Genomic DNA, 20,521 nt, shown 5'->3' with positions numbered 1-20,521 from the left:
CTTTCCCAGGAAGGCACAAGAGATCAAATGAATAAAGGCCATTCATAATGAAAATCAATACTTCAGAAATGAATTATCAAAACCCATATAATTTCCAGGCTTTATTTCAGAGTAAGATCGATAAAGATAAATCTACTACCAAATATAGAGACACCAGTAAGGTAAGTCAGGAGTGGGAGCTACAGAGGACACCCTCAGCCATCTAATTCTTTAGCTGTTAGCCACAGACACATTCAGTTTTCCCATTCTATAGCTCTCAGTCTGTTTGGGGACCCAACGGATAAGCAACACCAGATTAACACGTCAGGATAATGTCACACACACCCTCTCTTGTTGACACTGGAAAGCCTTAACTAAGGGGGTCCATCCAACTGTGCATACTGGTCCAGCCACCTATGCTTTCATTCTCCTTCCTGTCCAAGTACTTCTTTAAACCACTTGCAGTGTAAGTCAGAGACAGGTTACCTGTTCACTCATTTTGGTCCTCTACTTCCTGGGCATACACCCTGACTACTTTTCCCAGCCTCTTCTGCAGCATACTGTGGCCATGTGAACAATTCCTAATCCAAGGTATGTAACAGGGGAAGTCATATGTACTCTTTCCAGGTCTGGCCCCTAGAAACCTCCCATGTGCAATCCTTCATGCTGTTTTCCCTTCCAGTGGTTTGATTCAGACACACACATTGGTTCCTTGGTAGCCACTGTTTAAAGATGGCAGAGCCGAGGAATGAAAGGAGCCTGTGTTCTTGAGTCTCCCCTTGGAGGAGAGAGGTCCAGCAACCAAGAACACCCTTCCTGGGTTGGATATGAACAAGAAGTCAACTTCTGCATTCAGCTGTAAGAACTGAGGGTTTATCTAGTAGAGCAGTGAGCGTTTGCCTCCTATTACACAAAAGTGGAGAAACAGCCAGGTTTACCCTGCGACTGCAAGCTGCTGGGTCCAGGTTGGCCTGACATTTCAGCCTCTTTCTCCTGCCGTTGGGTACAGGGCTGCTGTGTTCACCAACCCGAAGAAAAGCATCTTTTAGCCAGCATATTTCGCTGATAGTCCCCGGGAGCTAAGTGGGTATGTGAGAGGCTATTTGCAGGGCCATTGCTAAAGATCACACTTCATCTAATGTCCGCAGCACAGAACTATGAAAGGCCGTGGGCTTTGATGTCAGACAGATGTGGCTTTGAATCTTGGCTCCCCACCCCCACCCCTGACAATTCTTTGGCTTCAACTCCCTGGGCCTCTGTTTCTTCATCTGCAAAATGAGGGTAATAACACCTCATAGGAATTTAGTGGGGATAAAACAACAGATAGCATACAAAACATCGGCATAGTTCCAAGCATGTCCAAGGTACTCAATGATCAATTAGTTCCCTCCCCACAATCATGAAATGAATAAATTAGGAGTTTATTTACCTTTCTAATCAGAAGACTAAGCAAGACGTGGCCTTTTCACAAAGAACTGTATATTTACTCTTCCACAGAAATGTTTACTACCTCATACAAAAAGAACCAGGTTCAACAAATACTTCTTTTTCCCTTAGTCTAAATAAGGAGAATTTAGGTTTGAAGCAACTTAAAAATATAAGCATAAACAGAGGCAGCATTTATTATTTTTAGAACTCTTTTCCTTTATAAGAAATAAATGTCATATTTTTTAAACCAACAACAGAAACATACGCTGACCTTTAACCCAGATGGAGAGCAATAAAGGAGAGGGTTCACACAAAGCAGGGGGAGTACCGGATTCTGCTGGATAATACCCGTGTCGCCCTAGATGCCAGGAGTCCAAGGGAAAAGGTGGCAGATGATAAAGCCAGCACGTTGGTGGCAGGCCCTCCACCTGACCCATGCCCATCTCTGTAGACGAGATGTGGCGACAGGACAGGTAACTCGAGCAGGAACCTTCTAGGTAGGCTGCTGGAGCAGTGAGTTGTGGCAGCCCTGCACCCAACGGCAGGAGAGAGGCTGAAATGTCAGGCCAACCAGGATGCAGAGGGAAATGTGGAGGAGAACCGCCCACCGGCATGACTAAGTGCTCTTGGGGACAGGCCCCACTTAGAGGGCAGGAAGCAAATATCCAGATGTTACGAGCTGCCAGATGTGATTAACTGAGGAAAGGTGAAGCTGCCCACTTAACCATCTAAGGAGCAGCCCCATCCGAGTGACCCAAGAGTTTTCTGCAAAAGCATTAATCATCACAACAAATGGAGGCTTCATCCATCTCCATCCCCACTGTCTTCATCTCTCCCTCTGATAGAATAGCAGCCTATTTTTAAACCCTGGCACTACATTCTCTTGTGGAAACATGTGGGCTTCCTGACAGGCTGATGCTCAGTGGAGATGCAGGCACACTGAAGGTCCTGCCCACTCTCCCGTCCTTGCTCTCCCGTGAGGGGCGGGGGCGGCTCTGGGAGGAGGGGGCAGCGAAATAGCGAGTATCCAACACTGGCCTCCATGACAGCAAAACCCACTGCTGGCTTCCACCCTCTGCAAAAGGGAAGAGGCTTGGGCAAGGACCAGCGCCATGTACAGATATCGATAGCAACAGCTCAAGCCTGGGAAGAAGAAAAATACACCCCAGATGCCAATCCTAGCATCTTTTAAAGAAAAGAAGTTTAAAAAAAATTAAAATAAAATAAAGAGAAAGAGTTTAAAAGGATCTCCATGTCTCTTTAACATGTATCTAAAATGCTTTAAATGAAAGAGCAAACATTTCATTAAGCATTGGAGACTTTTTTTGGCAAGGTCGCAATGAAGTCAATTTACCAAAAAAAAAAAGACTTTTCAAGAAAGGAGGTTGTATTATACTTACAATCGCTCCAGCTGCTTCAAATCCTGGAAGGCGCCTCTCTCGATGACGCTGACCTGGTTGTCTTCCAGATGCCTAGAACCAAAGAAACAGCAGCGGTCAAGGACAAGGGGCCTGAAGGGTCTTGGTGCTAGGCTCTGGGCCCAGCAGGCAGGGTCACTCAGCCCTTCCCACAACACTCTGCCCCGCCCCCCACCCCAAGCCAGGATCAGTCTGGTGGGACAAGATAATTCACATGCCAGCTTGGTGTCACGGTAACCAGGGTTTCGCCGCCTGCACACTTCTACCTGACAGATTGGTTTCCATGCCTCTATTTTAAGAATGTTCTCAGCAAATGTCCCCCCAAGCACTGCAGGATGTTGCACAGAAAAAGAAGAGGTAAAAGCTGCTTCTTATAAAAACCACACAGATATTCAGCATCTCTTCCCTTGGAGCTCCCTCCTCTAGGGATATAAAAATACTTCATTAAAGAGGGCCTTCTCTGTGTACTCTGTCTGTGGGTCACCTAGTAGAAAGAGTGACCTTACTGTTGGACAACAGTCTGTGCCAGGAAATCTCCTCACCCAGAGCCTGGCCATTCCCAACGTTGAGGGTGATGGTCACAAAAGCTAGTCCAGCCACAGACTCCGCTGACCTCCAAAGTCCTCCATGCAGATGATTAAAAACCTAAACACTTTGCTTAAGTGCATATCCTAAGAACTGAGTATACAATGAAATATTTGTTTCCCTAACTTACACACACACACACACACACACACACACACACATACAATGGCAGCTTAAATTGGATTAGCTTTAGGCTAAGGGAAGCAATGAGAGAAGGAAAGCAGTGAGGTTGCCCAGTTTTCATCCAGAACCAATCCTGCTGGCTGAATAAGACTTAGGGAGATGCAACTATGTTTGAAAGATGAGTCTTTGGAAGGAGGAGTTTAGGAAGGGCTGTGGGTGCCCCTGGATTAGGCAGAAGGAGAGGTGCCCCGAGCACCTAAAGGAAAAGCAGAAGGATGGGAGGCAGCTTTAAGGAAGCTTGACCTTCATCTCAAAATGATTCCATCCATGCCAGCCCCACGTCTCCGAGGCATTTCATAACCTCCGTACTTTTGGGGCTTAACACTGGGGTCCTGGTGTTTATTTTTAAGTTCATCTTCCCCAAGATGCCTAAGGACTAAGAGGGTAAGAACTTCTGTTTATTATTATACTCTTCACCCTAACACCGTTGCCTAGTGCAGCAGCCACTTAAAAAAGGCTTTTCAATAATGAAAAACTAAAGATGCCTTGGGGCCACAAAACATATGATTTTCTATCAAGGGAAAAGCTAGTCTAGGGCATATGATGTGTCTGACTCAGACTACCAGTGTGATAAGGGATTTTGTTTGGGTTCAATGACATTTTACATTTTTGATGAGTTTTTTGCAAACAATTAAAAATCAATATCACACACACACAGCCGTATCACAAAAGAAGCTCCTTTTAAAAACCCAGCTCCTGTATTTCCAAATACCAACAAGTGGTGGGACCTGAGTATAGGGTCAGGCAAGGCACAAGAGCCCCTCAGTCTGTCTCAGTCCTCGCCCACTCCAGTTCATACCTTCATGTTGCTCTGGCCCCTCACTATCTTCTCACTTAACAGATGTGGACACCATGAAGCAGGGAGGCTAAGAGACTTGCTCAGGGAGAAATTATTCAGATAAAGTGACACAGTCATCTAGGACAGGCTCTCTAACCCCCAGTTTAGTGTGCTTGTCAAATCTGGTGTGAAACCCCTATCTTGCTTTCTCACCAGCTGATGGTGTGACACTGGGTTATTCAGTCAACCTCTCAGGGACTCTGTTTCCTCACTTGTAAAATTAAAAAAAAAAAAGGGGGGCCTGGGTGGCTCAGTGGGTTAAGCCGCTGCCTTCGGCTCAGGTCATGATCTCAGGGTCCTGGGATCGAGTCCCGCATCGGGCTTTCTGCTCAGCAGGGAGCCTGCTTCTCTCTCTCTCTCTCTGCCTGCCTCTTCATCTACTTGTGATTTCTCTCTGTCAAATAAAAAAAAAAAAATTAAAAAAAAAATCTCCTAAGTCCTTGTGAGGGTAAAAATGGAATAAGGTGTGTAAATTATCTAGTCCAGGATCTGGAGTACTATCAGAGGCTTAATAAATGTTCTTTTTCCTTCCCTTGTCTTTTCCTCTATCCTGCCATATGGCGAGGAGGGCCTTGGAATGCCAACAGACTCACACTAGCACATCTCACTAAACAGGGAACCAGTTCAATATTAGTGACTGGGGATTTGTTTAGCTGGGTTTTTACTATCAATCAATCCACAGTGCTTGTTGTCATAAGTTCCCAATTATAACAAAGAGCAACACTACAGTGACTGAGTGTGATATTCTTGCTAGGTTTCTGAAGGAGTTTAACTCCAACTGCTGATGAATCTTTTAGTTCTGTACTAATTAATCTAACACTACTAGCTTCTTTCAGAAAGGAGAGCCAAAAAAAGCAAAGACATCTGTATTCGATATCTGCCCCTTTTCTACTTTGCTCAGGCTAGGAGGCTAATTTTTATCACTTTGAGAAGCTTCTTGGACTCTGGTTTCTAGTTGAACCAGCCAATGGAAGGAACCAGAAGAAAATAAGAGGGTGAGATGGAGGGATATCCCGGGATTTATTCCCACCTCCTTCCCTGCCAAGTAACTTCAGCTTGACTGTGTCTCTCTACCTAAGACCACAGATCCTGCCAGGTAGTTCCTACCTTGGTGGGACCACTGAGGCCCAGAGTACTGGTGTAGCTCCTTATTGCTAGCCCCAGGAAACTGCACCACGTCTTCTTGGTTTCCCTTAACTTTGCCCACACCTTTGTAAATAATTCCTTATTTAGCTCTCCTTATTTGTCCTGAGTGAGTGTTATCTCTTTCCTCCTGGAATCCTGGCTGGTAAGGTAACTGGGGTCCCTTTCTAGATCTACTTCCTAGACCTATGAGAGTCTAGCCTAGTACCTGACTTTTAAAGGTGCAGTAAATAATCAACATCTGATCAACGACTGAACAAACAAACGAACGAATGAAGCAGCTGGGAACCTTCCATCCAGACTTGCAGGCTGAGATGCAGTGCAGGAGCTTGGGCTAACGCCATTGCTTTCGCTCTCATTCTACTGACCAGAGGCAGGCAGTCAGGGATCCAGGAAAGGTTGGATGCCCAGAAAGGCTGTCCATGGTTTGAGTCTGTTCTGAGTTAGAGACACACAGACTGTGTTCATTTTCGGCTCTTTTAGCATTGATTTTTTTTAGTTTTAACACTGGATCAGAATCGGAAATCGCCCCATGTGATGATGGCTGGGGAGGAGTTTAACTCTTTTATTAACCCCATTTGGCATAAAGCTGGCTCCCACATTGTGGGCATAGCAGAATTCTTGCAACAGACGACTAGGAAACGAAATGTAATTGATAAAACACCAGAAGAGATCTTTTCCTACTCTCACCCCATGGGAGAAAGAATTGTTATGGGCAATTCTTCTATTTCTCCTTGAATGTACTTTATTTGGGGTAAACTGCCTTGGGATGAGACCAAAGTCCCCCAATCTCCATTTTATCTGCTTTTGCCCATTCACTTGCGCTGTATTAAAAGTTCTGCACGGAAATATGTGGCAAGCTCAAATTATTCAAGACTGTTGAGTCTTTCCTGGCTTCACTATAAATTGTAAATAAGAAACAGATATAGGGAATGTGCCAAGGTGTGATGAAAGCTTTTCAAAAAAGATAGTTGTCTAGGTTACTCCGCTAAAAAGAAGAGATTGAGGGAAAATATGGTTTAAATGTCTGGGTATTTTACTGGTGTGAGAAAGCATTTCAGCTATCCCACCTAACAGATTCTTTCACAGTAATAAAGGGCCACTTGAATGGGATTGTCTTTGAGTTGATAAGGAAGATAATGAAACACAGTATATTAACAGAGTCTGTTAGGGGGGGAGGGGGAGTGTTTTGGTGTTGCTTATCAAAATAAGAAGAATGTGCCAATTAAACTGGAGTCAAAGCAATGTTTTGTAGACCATCCAGAGGATATTAATACAATCTTTTGTGATTATTTTAAACTTTCTATTTGCAGAGAGCAGATATGGAAATTGGAATTTTTATTAGCCTTTTTGATGTAATGGTAAGAAAATCAAAGGGTTTTCTTTTCTGACTTGGGTAGAAAATGAAGCATTAGGTGAAATTTCTGACTTGTATGAAAGGAAATCTCTCACAGATGCAAGGGGGAAAATGGAAACAAAGAGAGAAGTTAAATGTTTGTTTTTTAAGCTGTCAAATGACCTGCAATCAGTTTACTGCCTCTATCACGTCAATAAAAGTTACTCTAAAACGGAGCCCCGGAATTCGCTCAACCCACCCCAGTCTCAATTCTGACCCCCACGCATCTCCTGAAAGCTGCCGGTCATTTGACAAACATGGGACTGCTTAGGGCAAAAGACTCGCCAGAGGGTAGAGGCACGGCCTCCTGCCGCCCGCCCTTTCCTCCTGAGGATGGTGAGAGGAGTATGAACATGCCACAGCTGGAGAATATATCAAGGAGGAAACATCTGGTATCTGGAGGGCCAACATACAGATCCTAGTGTCCCCACACACTGATGTTCAGGGAAACTCAGGTAAGCCGCTTACTTGCACACCAGGGCTGCATTTATAAGATGGGGCGACTACTCCTTCTTGGTTTTCAAAAATTTCTATAATGCAAATGAACGGCAGTTTTCCCTAGAGGTTAGAAAGCACACATTCCGGGTTCTGATTTCTCCTTGCCATGTGAAGCAGGGACAACTTAACCAACTGTGCCTCTGTTTCCTCTGGGTGGACAGGAGTTACTAACCATGTAACACAGAGCTTGGTCTGTGAAAGGTACCATGTATCTGCTGGTTATCCTCACCATTGTTACCACTACCTACTTCTCCATCAGAAAAGCAATGCTATACAAGTAATATTCCACAGGTTGCGGTGAGAATAAACAGACTTTGTGAAAATGTTAAAACCATAGAGCGTTAACTGTGCAACCATGAGAGTTAGGAGGACTTCTGACAATTTGTTATGGATGGAATTATATCCCCCCCCCACATTCATATGCTGATGTCCTAATTCCTAAGCTATCATAATGTGCCCTTATTTAAAGATACTGTCCTCACTGAGGTAATTCAGTTAAAATGGGGTCATTACGGTGTGCACTAATCCAATACGACTGGTGTCACTTGTGACAAGGGAAAATGTGAACAGAGACAGAGATGGCACAGGAGGAGGACAGTGTGAGAGACTCAGGGAGAAAACAACCATCTAGAAACCAGGGATCCCCCACCAGAAGCTAGAAGAGGGGCTGGATCCGATCCTCCCCCTCAGCCCTCAAAAGGGACCAACCCCATGGACACCCTGATTTTGGATTTCTGACCTTGGAAACTGGGAGACAATACATTTTGTTGTTCAAGCCACCCACTGTGTGGTTCTTTGCCACAGCAGCCCTGCTGAACTAGGGCTTTACTTACTTACACATGAAAAAACTGAGGTCCAAACAGCTATAGTGATGCCCCCCAAATCACTCGGGCAGTTAATTTTGATGTAGGGCCAGAACATGGTACTTCCTATCCCTACAATAAAATTCTTTGTATTACAATGGGCTCTTAGTAAAAAGAAGAAGATGGCTTCAGATACCAAGACTCTGGCTGCTGCTTCTAGTAGGGATTCGCTATCCACGATTACCTGACAAACACCAAGGCAATGGCCAGATTGCCCGGACGATGTTCCTGGGCTGGAGCCAAACCTATGGGGCAAAATCAGCCCCTGAGTAAAGCAGAAAAGAGGCTCCAATTGCCTCTCTTCTGTACCTCTAAATGCCTCACACTTGGCAACGGACAAGCAGTGAGACACATTCTCAACACTCACAGACTTAGGGATGGGTGAAGGTGTTCAATATTTAGCAAGGAAACCTGGTATTTCTTGCTCCCCGGTTGCATCAATACCCAGCTCCAATTTTGCTACCTGTCTCTGTACAGCTGTGCGTCTAGAGCAGCGGCTCTGACCCTGCCTGACTCTCTCTCTCCCTTCTCCTCTCCTCTCCAGTAAGCAACAAGATAAATAACTTTCCTTCTGGTACCCTTTTAACACACAGGCTGGAGAAGGAATTATAATCTCTATGAAGAGTAGCATGATTAGTCAAGCAGGTATTGCTGTCATCCTAGAAGCTGGGGATGTTGATTTATTTGTGCAGAGCCTTCTGTTTTCCCTGTCCCTGACTTCCTCCACTGGTCGAGCCCAGCCCGCAGCATGGAGACACAGAATGAGATACCTGTGAAAACCCGGGTACACGAATGAAGGGTTTTCTGTTACAGAATGGTACATTCCTGTCACCCAGCGCAGGGGGGTGTGATGTCAGGGCAGCAGAACATTTTCACAAGGCCGAAGAGCTGAAAATGAAAATGCATCAAAGAGCCCTGTGTTACTTACAAGACCCGGAGGTTCTTGAGCCCAGCGAAGTCCATCTTGGTGATCCTGGTAATGTTATTTCTGTCCAGGTCACTGCAATAGAGAGCAAATTTGGGTCAGATTTTTTTTTTTTTTTTTTTTTTTTTTTTTGCAGGTTATACTTATGGTCTATTCAACTCAGGCGGGCTTGAAAGAATGCTGCTTGTTAAGCAGAAGGTAATTCCAATGATTAATGTCATCCCCTGAGCACGCCCAACCAACCTTAAGGATACTGTATGGAATAAGCTACCCATTATGTAGGTAGTAGAGCCCTGCTATATTTAGCCGCCTGGCTTCTGTGGCCCCTTCTCTGGGTAACAGCTCTTTCTCTGGAAGTCTCCTCCCCCAACTCTCAGATCGGGTCACGTCACTGAGGCTGACCCCTCTTCCCAGGTCCAGACCGAAGCCAGACTAGGCTTATAAGCATCTTTACTCCCCCTGATCACAGTACTTGTTTCAGGAAAGTATACATGACTCAGATTCCTAACATCTCTCTCCCCGCTGGGTTTCCAAGCTGTTCATCATTGCCAGAAACCATTTTGCCACTATGAAGAAAGAGTTCTCCAGAGTCAAACAGAGACTGATTCCTGGTGCTGTTCTGTGAGGAGGTGGGTCTACCCAGGCCTGAGTACTTCCTCATTTTGAAATTACTTGAGCCAATCTACCCCCATCTCCCTTATATTTTGTCTTAAAACATTTGAGTTGAATTTTCTACCACTTGAAACCAAAAGAATCTTGACTGACTTTGGTACCTACTTAGGTATTTGTTTATTTTCCAGCTGGTTTGCAAACTCCCTGAGGACAAAGGTATTATCTCATTTTACTTCCATAGCCCAATCTAGAGAGTATGTGCCTGGCACAGAGTAGAAGGAACTTTGCTGATCTCATACATTAGGTAAAGACAGTTACGTGGATTGCCCCTGCCTCGATTGGTAGGTTTACGCTCCTAAAGACGGTCCCAAAGAGAAGAATTTGCTATGGAAGGACTGAAAGCATTATGGTGGTGTTTGTGTTGGGGAGAAGGGCACCATGGGTAATGGAAAACCAGGGTTCGATAAAACCAAAGTCAAGAATGAGCCTATGAATAACTGTACATATACTCTGTGTTCACTAACATTGTCTAAGACTAGATGCCAAAAAAAAAAAAAACCCAAAACCATGAATAATATGTTACAGTGCTTAATAACGATGCTGAATGACTAATTCTTATCTACCATACCTTTCTGAGAAACTTCTCAGGGTTTTGGCCATGTTGGACTTTCAACAAGTCACTTGTCAACTGGCTTTGCTCTTGTCCTGAACATTCAGAAACCAAGGAGGCCATTTTCCCTATGACAGATCCCCATCCACACAGTCACTACTCCTTGGGTTTTTCTAGCCAGGACCCGAAGCTCTCCTCCTGCCATCAAGCCTCAGAGGGACCTGTGAGCTCTGCAGCAGTGTCAAAGAAACAGGGAAACAGTCTTCAGATTCTAGCACTTTATGAAGAGGGCTTATACTCCCGACTTGGAAAATAATACCAAAATAAAAATCAAGTGAGTCCTTGGGGAGCCTCACCTGGGAACCACCTCCCTTCCTCATCCAGTTTTCTGCTGCCTCAAAGAGCACTCAAGTTGTTTCTTGACTAGCCTGCGATGGAGAGAGGCAGTCTATAGCCTTCCCAGACCAAGCTGAGTGCTGGTAAAGGAGGAACAAGAACTACCCAGGGAAAGAAAGAAAGGTCGCCTGTGTGAGAATGAGACAGCAGCGCGAGGCTAGGAACGCATGCGCGCTCATGCTCACCCTGAGTAGTATCCTCAACTCCCGTCTTAATCGGGACTGATGTTTGGGGACACCGAAAACTGCAGATATGACAACGCAACTAAGGGTTTAATTACCAGGACCCAGCGTGGTATCTCAGCAGCTTGTGCTGGTGGCTGTGGCACCAATATTTTCAATTAATATTTATTATGTGAAGGGGCACAAAGCGTGCTGCTGAAACACTGAGGACTTGGCGGTGGGGGTGGGGGGAGGGACCGGTCATGGGGTTGCCCCAGGCACACAGTCCATGTTGGGGAGGCAGAGCTTCAGGGACAAGCAGACCTGAGTTTGAATCCCTGCCCTGCCACCTGCTGAGTGACCTCTGGGCAGTTCACCTCATCTCCGAGGCTCAGCTGCTCCATCTACAAACAGGGTGGTCACCTCAGTCTCCAGGACTTTTATAAAAGTCAAACGAGATGACACATACACAGTGTTCACCTGGAGCATGTGTTAGAGACTCAGTCGTGGCAGCTATTGTTACTATCATTAGTCGAACTACATCCTTCTCCCCTGCACCCACCACTTCCGGCCTGAAATTCCAGCGCCTCGAGAGGAGCTGCCTGCACCACCCCAAACCCTGTGCCTACAGATGAATCTTGGGAACTCCAGGATACTATCTTCCTGTAGATGGAAGGGGGGTACATTTTGTGATCAATATGTGGTAAATTGGCACCACAAGCAGCCCCCTCATGCTGCCCCTCCCTCTCACATTTCTAGGACACCTATTTCCAAATCCTCCCCAGGCCCACCAGCACACACACTGCCCACCTGCCAGGAGGGAGGTCAGGGAGCACGTTTCTGGGCTCTGAGGTGAGACAGGTCAGGGTTCAAATCTCTTCCCTATCCCCTACTCCCAGCTGTGTGAGTTTTAGTATTTTACTTAACTTTTCTGAGCCTCCATGCTTTATGGAAGCCTCTCCTACTTGCAACCTTAGAATGGCGAGGAACATAACGCCTTGACTGCAAGCATGCTTGGCTGAAAATGGGTATTAATTAAATGGACACGGAGAACAGGCTATACTACTTCATGTGCCCATCGCTCCCCCAGCTCCCCTTGTTCTAGTCCAGGCTACTCTGGAACTTCAGCCTGATTTCTTAGCCTTCAGCCTTGGCTGTTGAGGGAATCAGAATCAGTATATCTTAGCCTCGCACGAGCTCAGAAACACATGCAAGCATGAACACTAGGTGGGAAGCCACTGCAGTTCTAGCTGTGGGCTAGGGAAGTGGGGTGGTATGAAAACATGCCTACAAGTTGTTTCATTGACAAGCCTGCCATCGAGAGGTAGAGTCTAGGTCCCTTCCCCTTGAAAGTGAGCAGGCCTCATGACCATCTAGACAAGCCTGGGGCAGGAATGATGTTGTGGAATTTCTGAGGCTGGGTTAGAAAAGGTAGTAAGCGACTGCCTGGCTCTCTCTTGGAGCACTTGTACAGGAGCCCTGAGCCACCATGTGGGAAGACCAGAGGCCTAGAGCCACCACTGGTACAGCCATGTGAGAGGACCAGAGAGAGGGAGAGACAGAGAGGTGCCAGAGGGGCCCCAGCAGTTCCACTCTGGCTGTTTGGTTGTTTCCAGCCTAGAGGGCAGGCACGGAAGTGCAAACACCTTTGGACTTTGAGGTCTCCAGTCCAAACGCCTTTGAGGTCTCCAGCTCCAGCTATCATCTGGCTATGACTTATGAGAAACTCTGAGCCAGATCGCCCAGCTGAACTACTCTTGAATTCCTGCTCATAGAAACTGTGAGGGAGAATAGTAAAATGAGCACTGTGTCTTAAGCCTTTAAGTCTTGGAGTGTTTCGCTTGGCAACAAAAGGGAGATGGAAGAGAAAGGAAGAGAAAGACACCTTTTGAATGTTTAATTTACCATTGACAATGGAAGTCCCTTCATATGACTCTCAATGGCATGCCCTTTCTATGCTTGCCTAAGATCAAAGATGGCTCACAGGTGCAAAAAACAACCATTCTAGGAATGAAGTGAGAACAGGCTCTTCTCTCAGGAGTAAAGGCTGCATAGTTATGGTTGCCCATCTCTTCAAGTGAGCCTTATGATACCATGAGAATCACCCTGGTGTTATGTTAATAACCGCAGTAGTGGGTACCATACCATTCTCATCATGGTAGAGACTGGCAAATTGTCCACAAAACCATTTCTCCTCTGTCTGGTGAACACAGCGTAACATTTCTCAGTCTCCCTGGCAGGGATGGGCAACCATATGACCAAGTTCTCACTATTAACACAGGCAAAGGCAATAAATACTGCCCTCAGGCCTGACGAGTAACACTTCCTGTCCAATCCTCTGTGCTCTTTTTCTTCCCTCTGTTTGGGCTGAGTTCAGTAAATCCAGTGGAGAACTCTAGAAAGGGCAGCCAGGAAAGGTCTGAGTCCTTGAACGACTGCGTGGAATAGCGACCTTCTCTCCCCTGTCTCTCCAGTTACCTACATAAAACTCAGACACATTCAAGAAATAATTCTTAAAGCCACTGAAACTTTAGGCCTGTTTGTTACAGCGGTCTACACTGACAAATGCAGTATCTTTGAGTCAGGATCTTCCCATCTTTTTTATTTTTTCTTTCTCTTCACAACAGTTCTGAAAGGTGGGTGTTATTATCTTCCTTAAACAGAGAAAAATACTGAAGATACATCTTAATAAGATCTGATGTTTGCTGGGCCCAAACTATGTACACTGTGTTAAAAACTGTATGTTCATTTTTTCTTATCCAGACACCAATCATATGTGGTAGGCACTACTATTATCCCATTTTGCACAGAAGGAAGCTGAAGCATAATTTCCCCCACCCCAATCCACCTTAGATTTTACTGATAAAGCAAATTGCCATGAAGTCACACAACCATTAAGTGGCAACAGCCGGGATGTGAACTTGAGCTCTCTGAATGGACAAGACATTTTTTTTTTTTTTAAATCACATCATGCTCCTCATCTACAGCTAGACTCTAAGCATATTCTATTACAACAGGTTAGCTGCTGACTGAGAGAAAAATGAATGAATAAATGAATAAATAGAACAGTACAGAACAGAATTTCCCATCCCATCTTAAAGAAAGCAAAGGGCACTCCTGGTGACTTCAGTGGTTCCCATTTCAGCCAAGGTGGCCCATTTCCTTTTCTGTCTCCTAGTGAGGTCTGGGCCAGTGGGGGTGCTGAGACCCTCTGCAAGCTAGATGAGGTGGGGGTGTTTTCCTGCTGTTTTTGCCCATGTCTGGTTTCTGCCATGTTGCTCATCATCTACCATATTGCCTATATAAATAGGAGTTGCCATGGTAATCCACTGCATTATTTTTCCCCACCCCAATCAGTGAATCATAAACCAATGCTGTGAGCTGCAGCTTTGTGGTATTTTCACATCTGTTTGACACCTTGGGTGGGGTGGGGAGGATGAGGAATTCAGAACAACATTGGAAAAAATGAAACAAAAATATTCTGGGGCCGGCCACTGTCCCTAACTTGGCACACGTATATTCGCATTCTTCTTTTGATTCATTCTGTGGCATTCCAGCAAAATGTTCTTTTTGCTGTGGCACATCTGGGAAGAGGGAGCAGTAAAAACAGTGTAGTGTGGAGAAAAGGGCTTCAATACCAAACCCAAAAGATGTAGATTTCAGTCCCCTCTTCCTTCTTAGCTGGGTGGCTTTGGGAACACTGTTTAAACTTGTTTAACCCCAGTTGTTTGTATTGTTCTTGAGAGTTTTATAAAATATGACCAAGAACACCAGCTATACAGGTTGACCATAAGGCTCAAGAGATAAACTATGTGAGGAACTATTCTTAAATAGCAAAATAGTAATCAGAGTAGTTAGTTTTTTCACTCACAGCCAACAACTTGCAGGAAGAGGATGCAGAGGTGGAACTTAGGACTGGTGTCCAAAAAAAAAAAAAAAAAAAAGATGTTTCCTATGATGGTACATGTTTTTTGAATCATCAAAAAAGAGGATTCTCTAACTACAGAGTTAGAGTTAGAGAATACATCATCAATTCGAATCAGACTTTAAGACCACCTGCCCCATACAGCAAGTATCTACAGAGTTCAGGAAAGATGGTATCTATGTCTAAGGTAAATTTGGAAGGGTTGTCTTGCAATGAAGTAATTCCCTATTACAGGGGTATATAAGCAGAGGTCAGTAGTTAACTCGTGCCAGATTGGATGTACTTGTGATAGGTAGGAAGCTGGGTGACATGACCTATAAGTCTTAATAATTTTAAGATCTAGAATTCTTGTATTTTGGGGGCCCAGAACCACGTGGGCTTAAAAATATGGCCTGGTCCTTGCCCTTAGTGTAGAATCTAGTTGAGCAGATGGACTGAGACTCATGAATTACTTAAAGAACAATGTAAGAATATACAAAATAAGATGTTGAGAGATGTGGTCTAGATTCCATAGCGAGTGTGCATAGCGAGTGAGATAGCTGTGAAAACAGGAGCTCAGAAGACCTGGAGCTGATGAGAAGGAAGTACATTGTGATGCGGTGGTTACAGCAAGGGCTCTGATGGGATTACAGAGAAGTAAAGGGTCTGAGGACAAGGACAGAGAACTTCTGAAAAAAGATGGTGTGATGCATTCATGTTCAAAATCTCAAAGCCTAATCTGGGGAATTCTGCTTAAGAAAGTGGTAGGAGGGGTCAGAATTAAGATATCTTGTGGTCCAGCCTGACCCCTTATTTACGGCCAGGAAAGAAGTTCCAATCAAGTCAGAATAAATTAGTCAAGAGGCTTTGGTCTCCACTTCAGTTATTCGCTCTTTACCCCACAAGGCTAACCTGACAGGACCACATCACAAGGTTGGCTGCTGTGCCCTCCTGCTTCACTTTGAGTTGAGCAGGAGGTGGGGGAAGAAAACAGAGTGACAAGAGTGTATTTATTCTTCTGGTTCCCTCCCTGAGAGGTTACTCAGGTTAGCTAACGTCTCCACCAAAGATGATGACTCCTCTTCACAGTTGACCATTTCCTGGTTCCAGAACAGTTGCTTTCTCTAATCTCTTCTGGCTCAGAACATCTCTATTGCTTCTAGTCCTGGTTCTCTGAACCACACCCAACTACTAAAATAGTCCCCTTGTACATCAATCTTCTTTACATAATCCTAACTTGAGTTTTTCTCCCTATTTTCATTTTCTGACTGATACATCATTCATGTCATTCATTCAGTAAATTGTCTTAACCACTAAGTTTCAGGCACTATACTAGATGCTGTGACACAGGTGGAAATAAGACTGGCATGGTCTCCGACATTGAGCAAGTATAATGAGGAAGAAATAAAGGGTCAACTCCCACAGACTGTGCTAAACAGTCTACACGAAGTGCCAAACTTTTTCTGCAAAGGACCAGACAGTGAATAATTTAGGTTTTGCCAGTCATATTTTTTATCACAACTATTCAACTCAGCTCTGTAGCATAGACAATACATAAACTAATGGGTATGGCTGTGCTCCAATAAAACTTTATTTGCAAAACAGGCTGAAGGCCAGATTTGGTCTGGGAGCTACAGTTTACAGACTCCTGTTCTATATTGTGCCAGAGCTATACACAAAAGCTTACAGGAGAGGATACCAAGTTTAAAGGGTCAGAAGAAGCTTCCAGGAAAAGGTAATGTTTTAATCGAGACTTGAAGAATGAGTTGGCCACAGCTAGGATGGTTGGCATGGGAATACATGAGAGAGAGGAAAAGGATTCTAGGGAAAAGCAGCAGCATGTGTAAAAGCCCAGCATCACTGCTTTAGGATAACTGCAAGATTTATTTGGCTGTTAAAGCATGTTACAGGGGAAAGCAGGACAGGACACTCCTTTCCATCTTTCCTTTCTCCCTTCTTCTCTCCCTTCCTTCTTTCCTTCCATCCTCCCTTTTTCTCTTGCTCTCTTCATCCTTCCTATATTCCTACAATAGGCCTTTACTATATACTTACTCTGGACCTAGGTATTGTGTTTATGGCTAGGGTTAGCACGTTGAACAACAAAAATTGTTCCTTTCAGGGAAGTTTTATTCTCTTGCTGAGCATGGCAGATAGACACTAGGGTGACTTACATGATCCCTATCTCCTGGTATTAGCACCCTTGAGTAATCCCTTCTCCTTAAGCAAGGCAGGACCTACTGACTTGGTTTTCATTAATATAATATGACAAATATGACAGGATGGCACTTCTGTGATTATGTTATATACAACTTTAGTTCCCATCCTGCTGGGACACCCTTCCCTTGTTACCTATGAAGAACAAGCGACCATATTAGGATCACGAGGCAAGGCACTGAGGGCAGCCCCCACAAACAACCAACAAGGAACGGAAAACAACCACCAAGAGCCTCAAGACTTCAATCTAACAGACTGCAATTTTGCCAATAACCTCAAGAGCTCAGAAGTGCATCCATCCCAGCTGAGCCTTCAGATGAGACCATATCCCACCTCCCACCCCACCCCCCATGAACAGCTGTGTGAGACCTTGAAGCAGAGGCCCCTAGCTAACTGGAGAATTGTTTTAAGCCAAGTTTATGGTAAGACTGTTACACACCAACAGGAAACTAAGACAGGGGGACAGAGGTAATCACAGATTAACAAAAGAATTACAGACTACAAAGAAACAACTAGAAAATCATTTCAGGGTGAGGTGAGGAGAATGAAAGTGGGCATGGGAGGAGGTTGGGCCATTAGGTTGGGTGGTCAGGAGAGACCTTTGGTCTGAGCCTTGAAGGGAAAGAAGGAACCAGACAAGTGGAGAGGCTGAAGGGAGACATTTCTAAGTACAGAAGAGAATCACAAAGGCCCTGAGGAGAGAAAGCATTTGGAGGGTCTAAGAAACAGAAAGGTCAGGTGACTGGAGTAGAATAATACCAAACAGGATCACAGAGGCAGGTGGCAGCCAGACTGTGGAGCACCCAGGGGCAGCTCTCATGCCTTCAGCACTTGGAACCACAGAAGGGGTCAAGCAGAAAAATAAATGGTTTAAGCCCTCCACCTCTTCCTCCTGACATTAAACCTGTCCCTTACAACCAGACACATTTCCCCAAGATGCCAGTGCTTTTCACAGTGCAATAGCACTGCAGCTGGGTGGGTCTCACAACTGGACTTAGCCTGCCTTATTGAATTCTTCCTTCTTTCAGTCCAAAGACCTTTACTGAGCACCTTCCTGATTTGGGACTCTGCAAGACACTCCATTGACATTTATGTTCCTGCTACTTGCTGGCCTCTGAAGCCCTCAACATCTTTTCTCCAACCAAACCCCCTACCCTATGCTGTGGTTTGAATTGTGTCTCCCCAAAAGATATGTTGAAATCCTAACTGCCAGTACCTGTAAGAGCGACCTTATCTGGACGTAGCATCTTTGCAGATGGAATTAGTTTCAAATGAGGCCATTAGTGTGGCCCTAATCCAGTATGACTAGAGTTCTCATTAGACAACAAGATAGAGACACAAGGAGAATGACAGGGGACACCAGAAGCAGACACTGGATTGAGGCAGCTGCAAATCAATGAATGCCAAGGATCAGCAGCCACTACCAGAAGCTAGGGAGAGGCAAGGAAGGATTCCCCTCCACTACAGATTTCAGAGTGAGCATGGCCATATTGACTTCCTGATTTCAGACTTCTGGGCCCAGGAAGTGTGACAGAATGCATCTCTGTTGATTTAAGTCACCCAGTCTGTGGTACTTTGTTTCAGCTGCCTCACGAAACATACGGCCTCTCTTCAGGCTTGGTGAAGCACCCCCCACCCCACCCCCACCAAGCCTCCTCTCTGCAGCTTTCCCAGCCTCTCCACCCTGCACTGATCTCTCCTTTCTCTGAACTTCTGAACTTCTGCATCATTTAGCCTCTGCACAATCCATTCTGGCCTTTCATCACATTTCCTCCCACCTCGTGTGTGCTGCCTGTTTCCTGTGTGTTTGCCTCGTCTCCCAAAGGAGTGTGAAGCTCTGTGGGAGCCAAAACCACAGATCATACTCCCCTCACTTCCTCCCAGACACCTTGGATGAAGTGAGGTCCCTTGGAGACACTTAGAGAAATGTACACTAGTATTCTCTGGATGCTGGGGCAAAGAGTTTTTGTTGTATGTGTGTGTGTGTTTATTTAATTTTATTTTTTCAGCATTCTAAGATTCATTGTTTATGCACCACACTCAGTGCTCCATGCAATACGTGCCCTCCTTAATACCCACCACCAGGCTCACCCATCCGCCCACCTCCCACCCCTCCATAACCCTCAGTTTATTTCTCAGAGTCCATAGTCTCTCATGGTTCGTCTCCCCCTCCGATTTTCCCTAATTCACTTTTCCTTTTCTTCTCCTAAAGCCCTCCATGTTACTCCTTTTTTGTTTTTTTCTTAAATATTTTACATTTTGCTTCTTAGCAATGTTTTCCACAGTAAATATGTATTACTCATGCACTCTCCCCTCTCCCTGCCAAAATGTTGAAAAGAAGTGGCCCAGCTGAAATTGGACTCTTCTCATGGCCAAAGTGACCAGCAGAGCTAAAGCCATTTAAGACCTGGAAGTCTGGCCAAAAGAAAAAGCTCTTTGATAGGCTCAAGGACAATTCTTAGAAGCTGCTCAGATGGCCCTACCCATATGGATGTCTTTCTTCTCTTTGCTTTCTCTCCCCAGTCATCCACTCATCTTCCCTGATGGAAGAGAGAAAGCAATACATGTTCAAGAATCACCAAATCACCATCCCAGCAGGTCAGGTGCAGCCACATTTCACTGTGGATCCCCCCCGCCCCATAGAGCTTCCATCTCATGTCTTACCGCACAACGGAGACATTACTGAATTATTCTCTGACTTTTTCACTTCATCCTCATCAGTTACATAACCACATACAAGTTTAAAAACACATACACGCATTCGGGAGAGAAATGACTGAATTTGATTTAAAAAACTGGCTTCACACTACCTCGGTTGTTTGGGAACTAAGCCTCCCTGGGCTAAATTTCTGGCTTGGCAACACTCTCGCATATATAATTTTACACCTGCAAAAGTTTGCAGCCAGTGCTTTGCAGACAGCTACCTGCAGGGAAGAGAACAGCCAGACAGAGGGGCAACCTGGATGGCTGGATGTGGGGGTGGTGAGGGCTCTGCAAGGAGGAGGGGCGAGTGTGGGTCCCCACTCTTCTTCTCCCTGCTGCAGGAGGGCTCCCTGCTGGCCCCTGTCTCGCTCTATTCAGTCTCATGCTCCAGCATGAAGGGCACACAGGGGACATAGCTAGCTCTTTGCTGGAGGCAGTAGAGTAGAACTTGCAAACTCATAGCCCATGGGCCAATTCTGGCCTGCAGACATGTTTAGTCTGGTTTTCAGTATGATTTTAGCATTTATAAACTAATTGCCAATTTGGAAGCATTTCACATACAAATCTGGAATTCTAGATTATCTCTAAAAAATCAGATGATCTGACCCCCTGGGCTTTCATGGCCACTGGAAACTGGAGCTGAGAGGCAACGGTCCATTCTGGAC

General features: G+C 45.2%; 1 protein-coding gene across 1 annotated transcript in view; it reads right to left on the bottom strand.

The window, feature by feature from the left end:
• The window catches only part of SLIT3 (slit guidance ligand 3), a 588,228-nt gene that overhangs the window by 533,361 nt on the left and 34,346 nt on the right, over positions 1-20,521 (bottom strand). Inside the window, exons 2-3 of the mRNA XM_004737643.2 lie at positions 9,260-9,331; positions 2,808-2,879 (exon numbers count right to left, since the gene is read on the bottom strand). Of these exons, the coding sequence (XP_004737700.2) occupies positions 2,808-2,879; positions 9,260-9,331 (144 nt within the window). The remainder of the gene's footprint in view (positions 1-2,807; positions 2,880-9,259; positions 9,332-20,521) is intronic.

This window comes from Mustela putorius, unplaced genomic scaffold (genome assembly GCF_011764305.1).
Source record: "Mustela putorius furo isolate JIRA1106 unplaced genomic scaffold, ASM1176430v1.1 tig00000145_pilon_pilon_pilon, whole genome shotgun sequence".
NCBI classification, from domain to species: Eukaryota; Metazoa; Chordata; class Mammalia; order Carnivora; family Mustelidae; genus Mustela; species Mustela putorius.
Note: the sequence above shows the minus strand (reverse complement) of the source record. Positions and strands in the feature narration are given on the sequence as shown.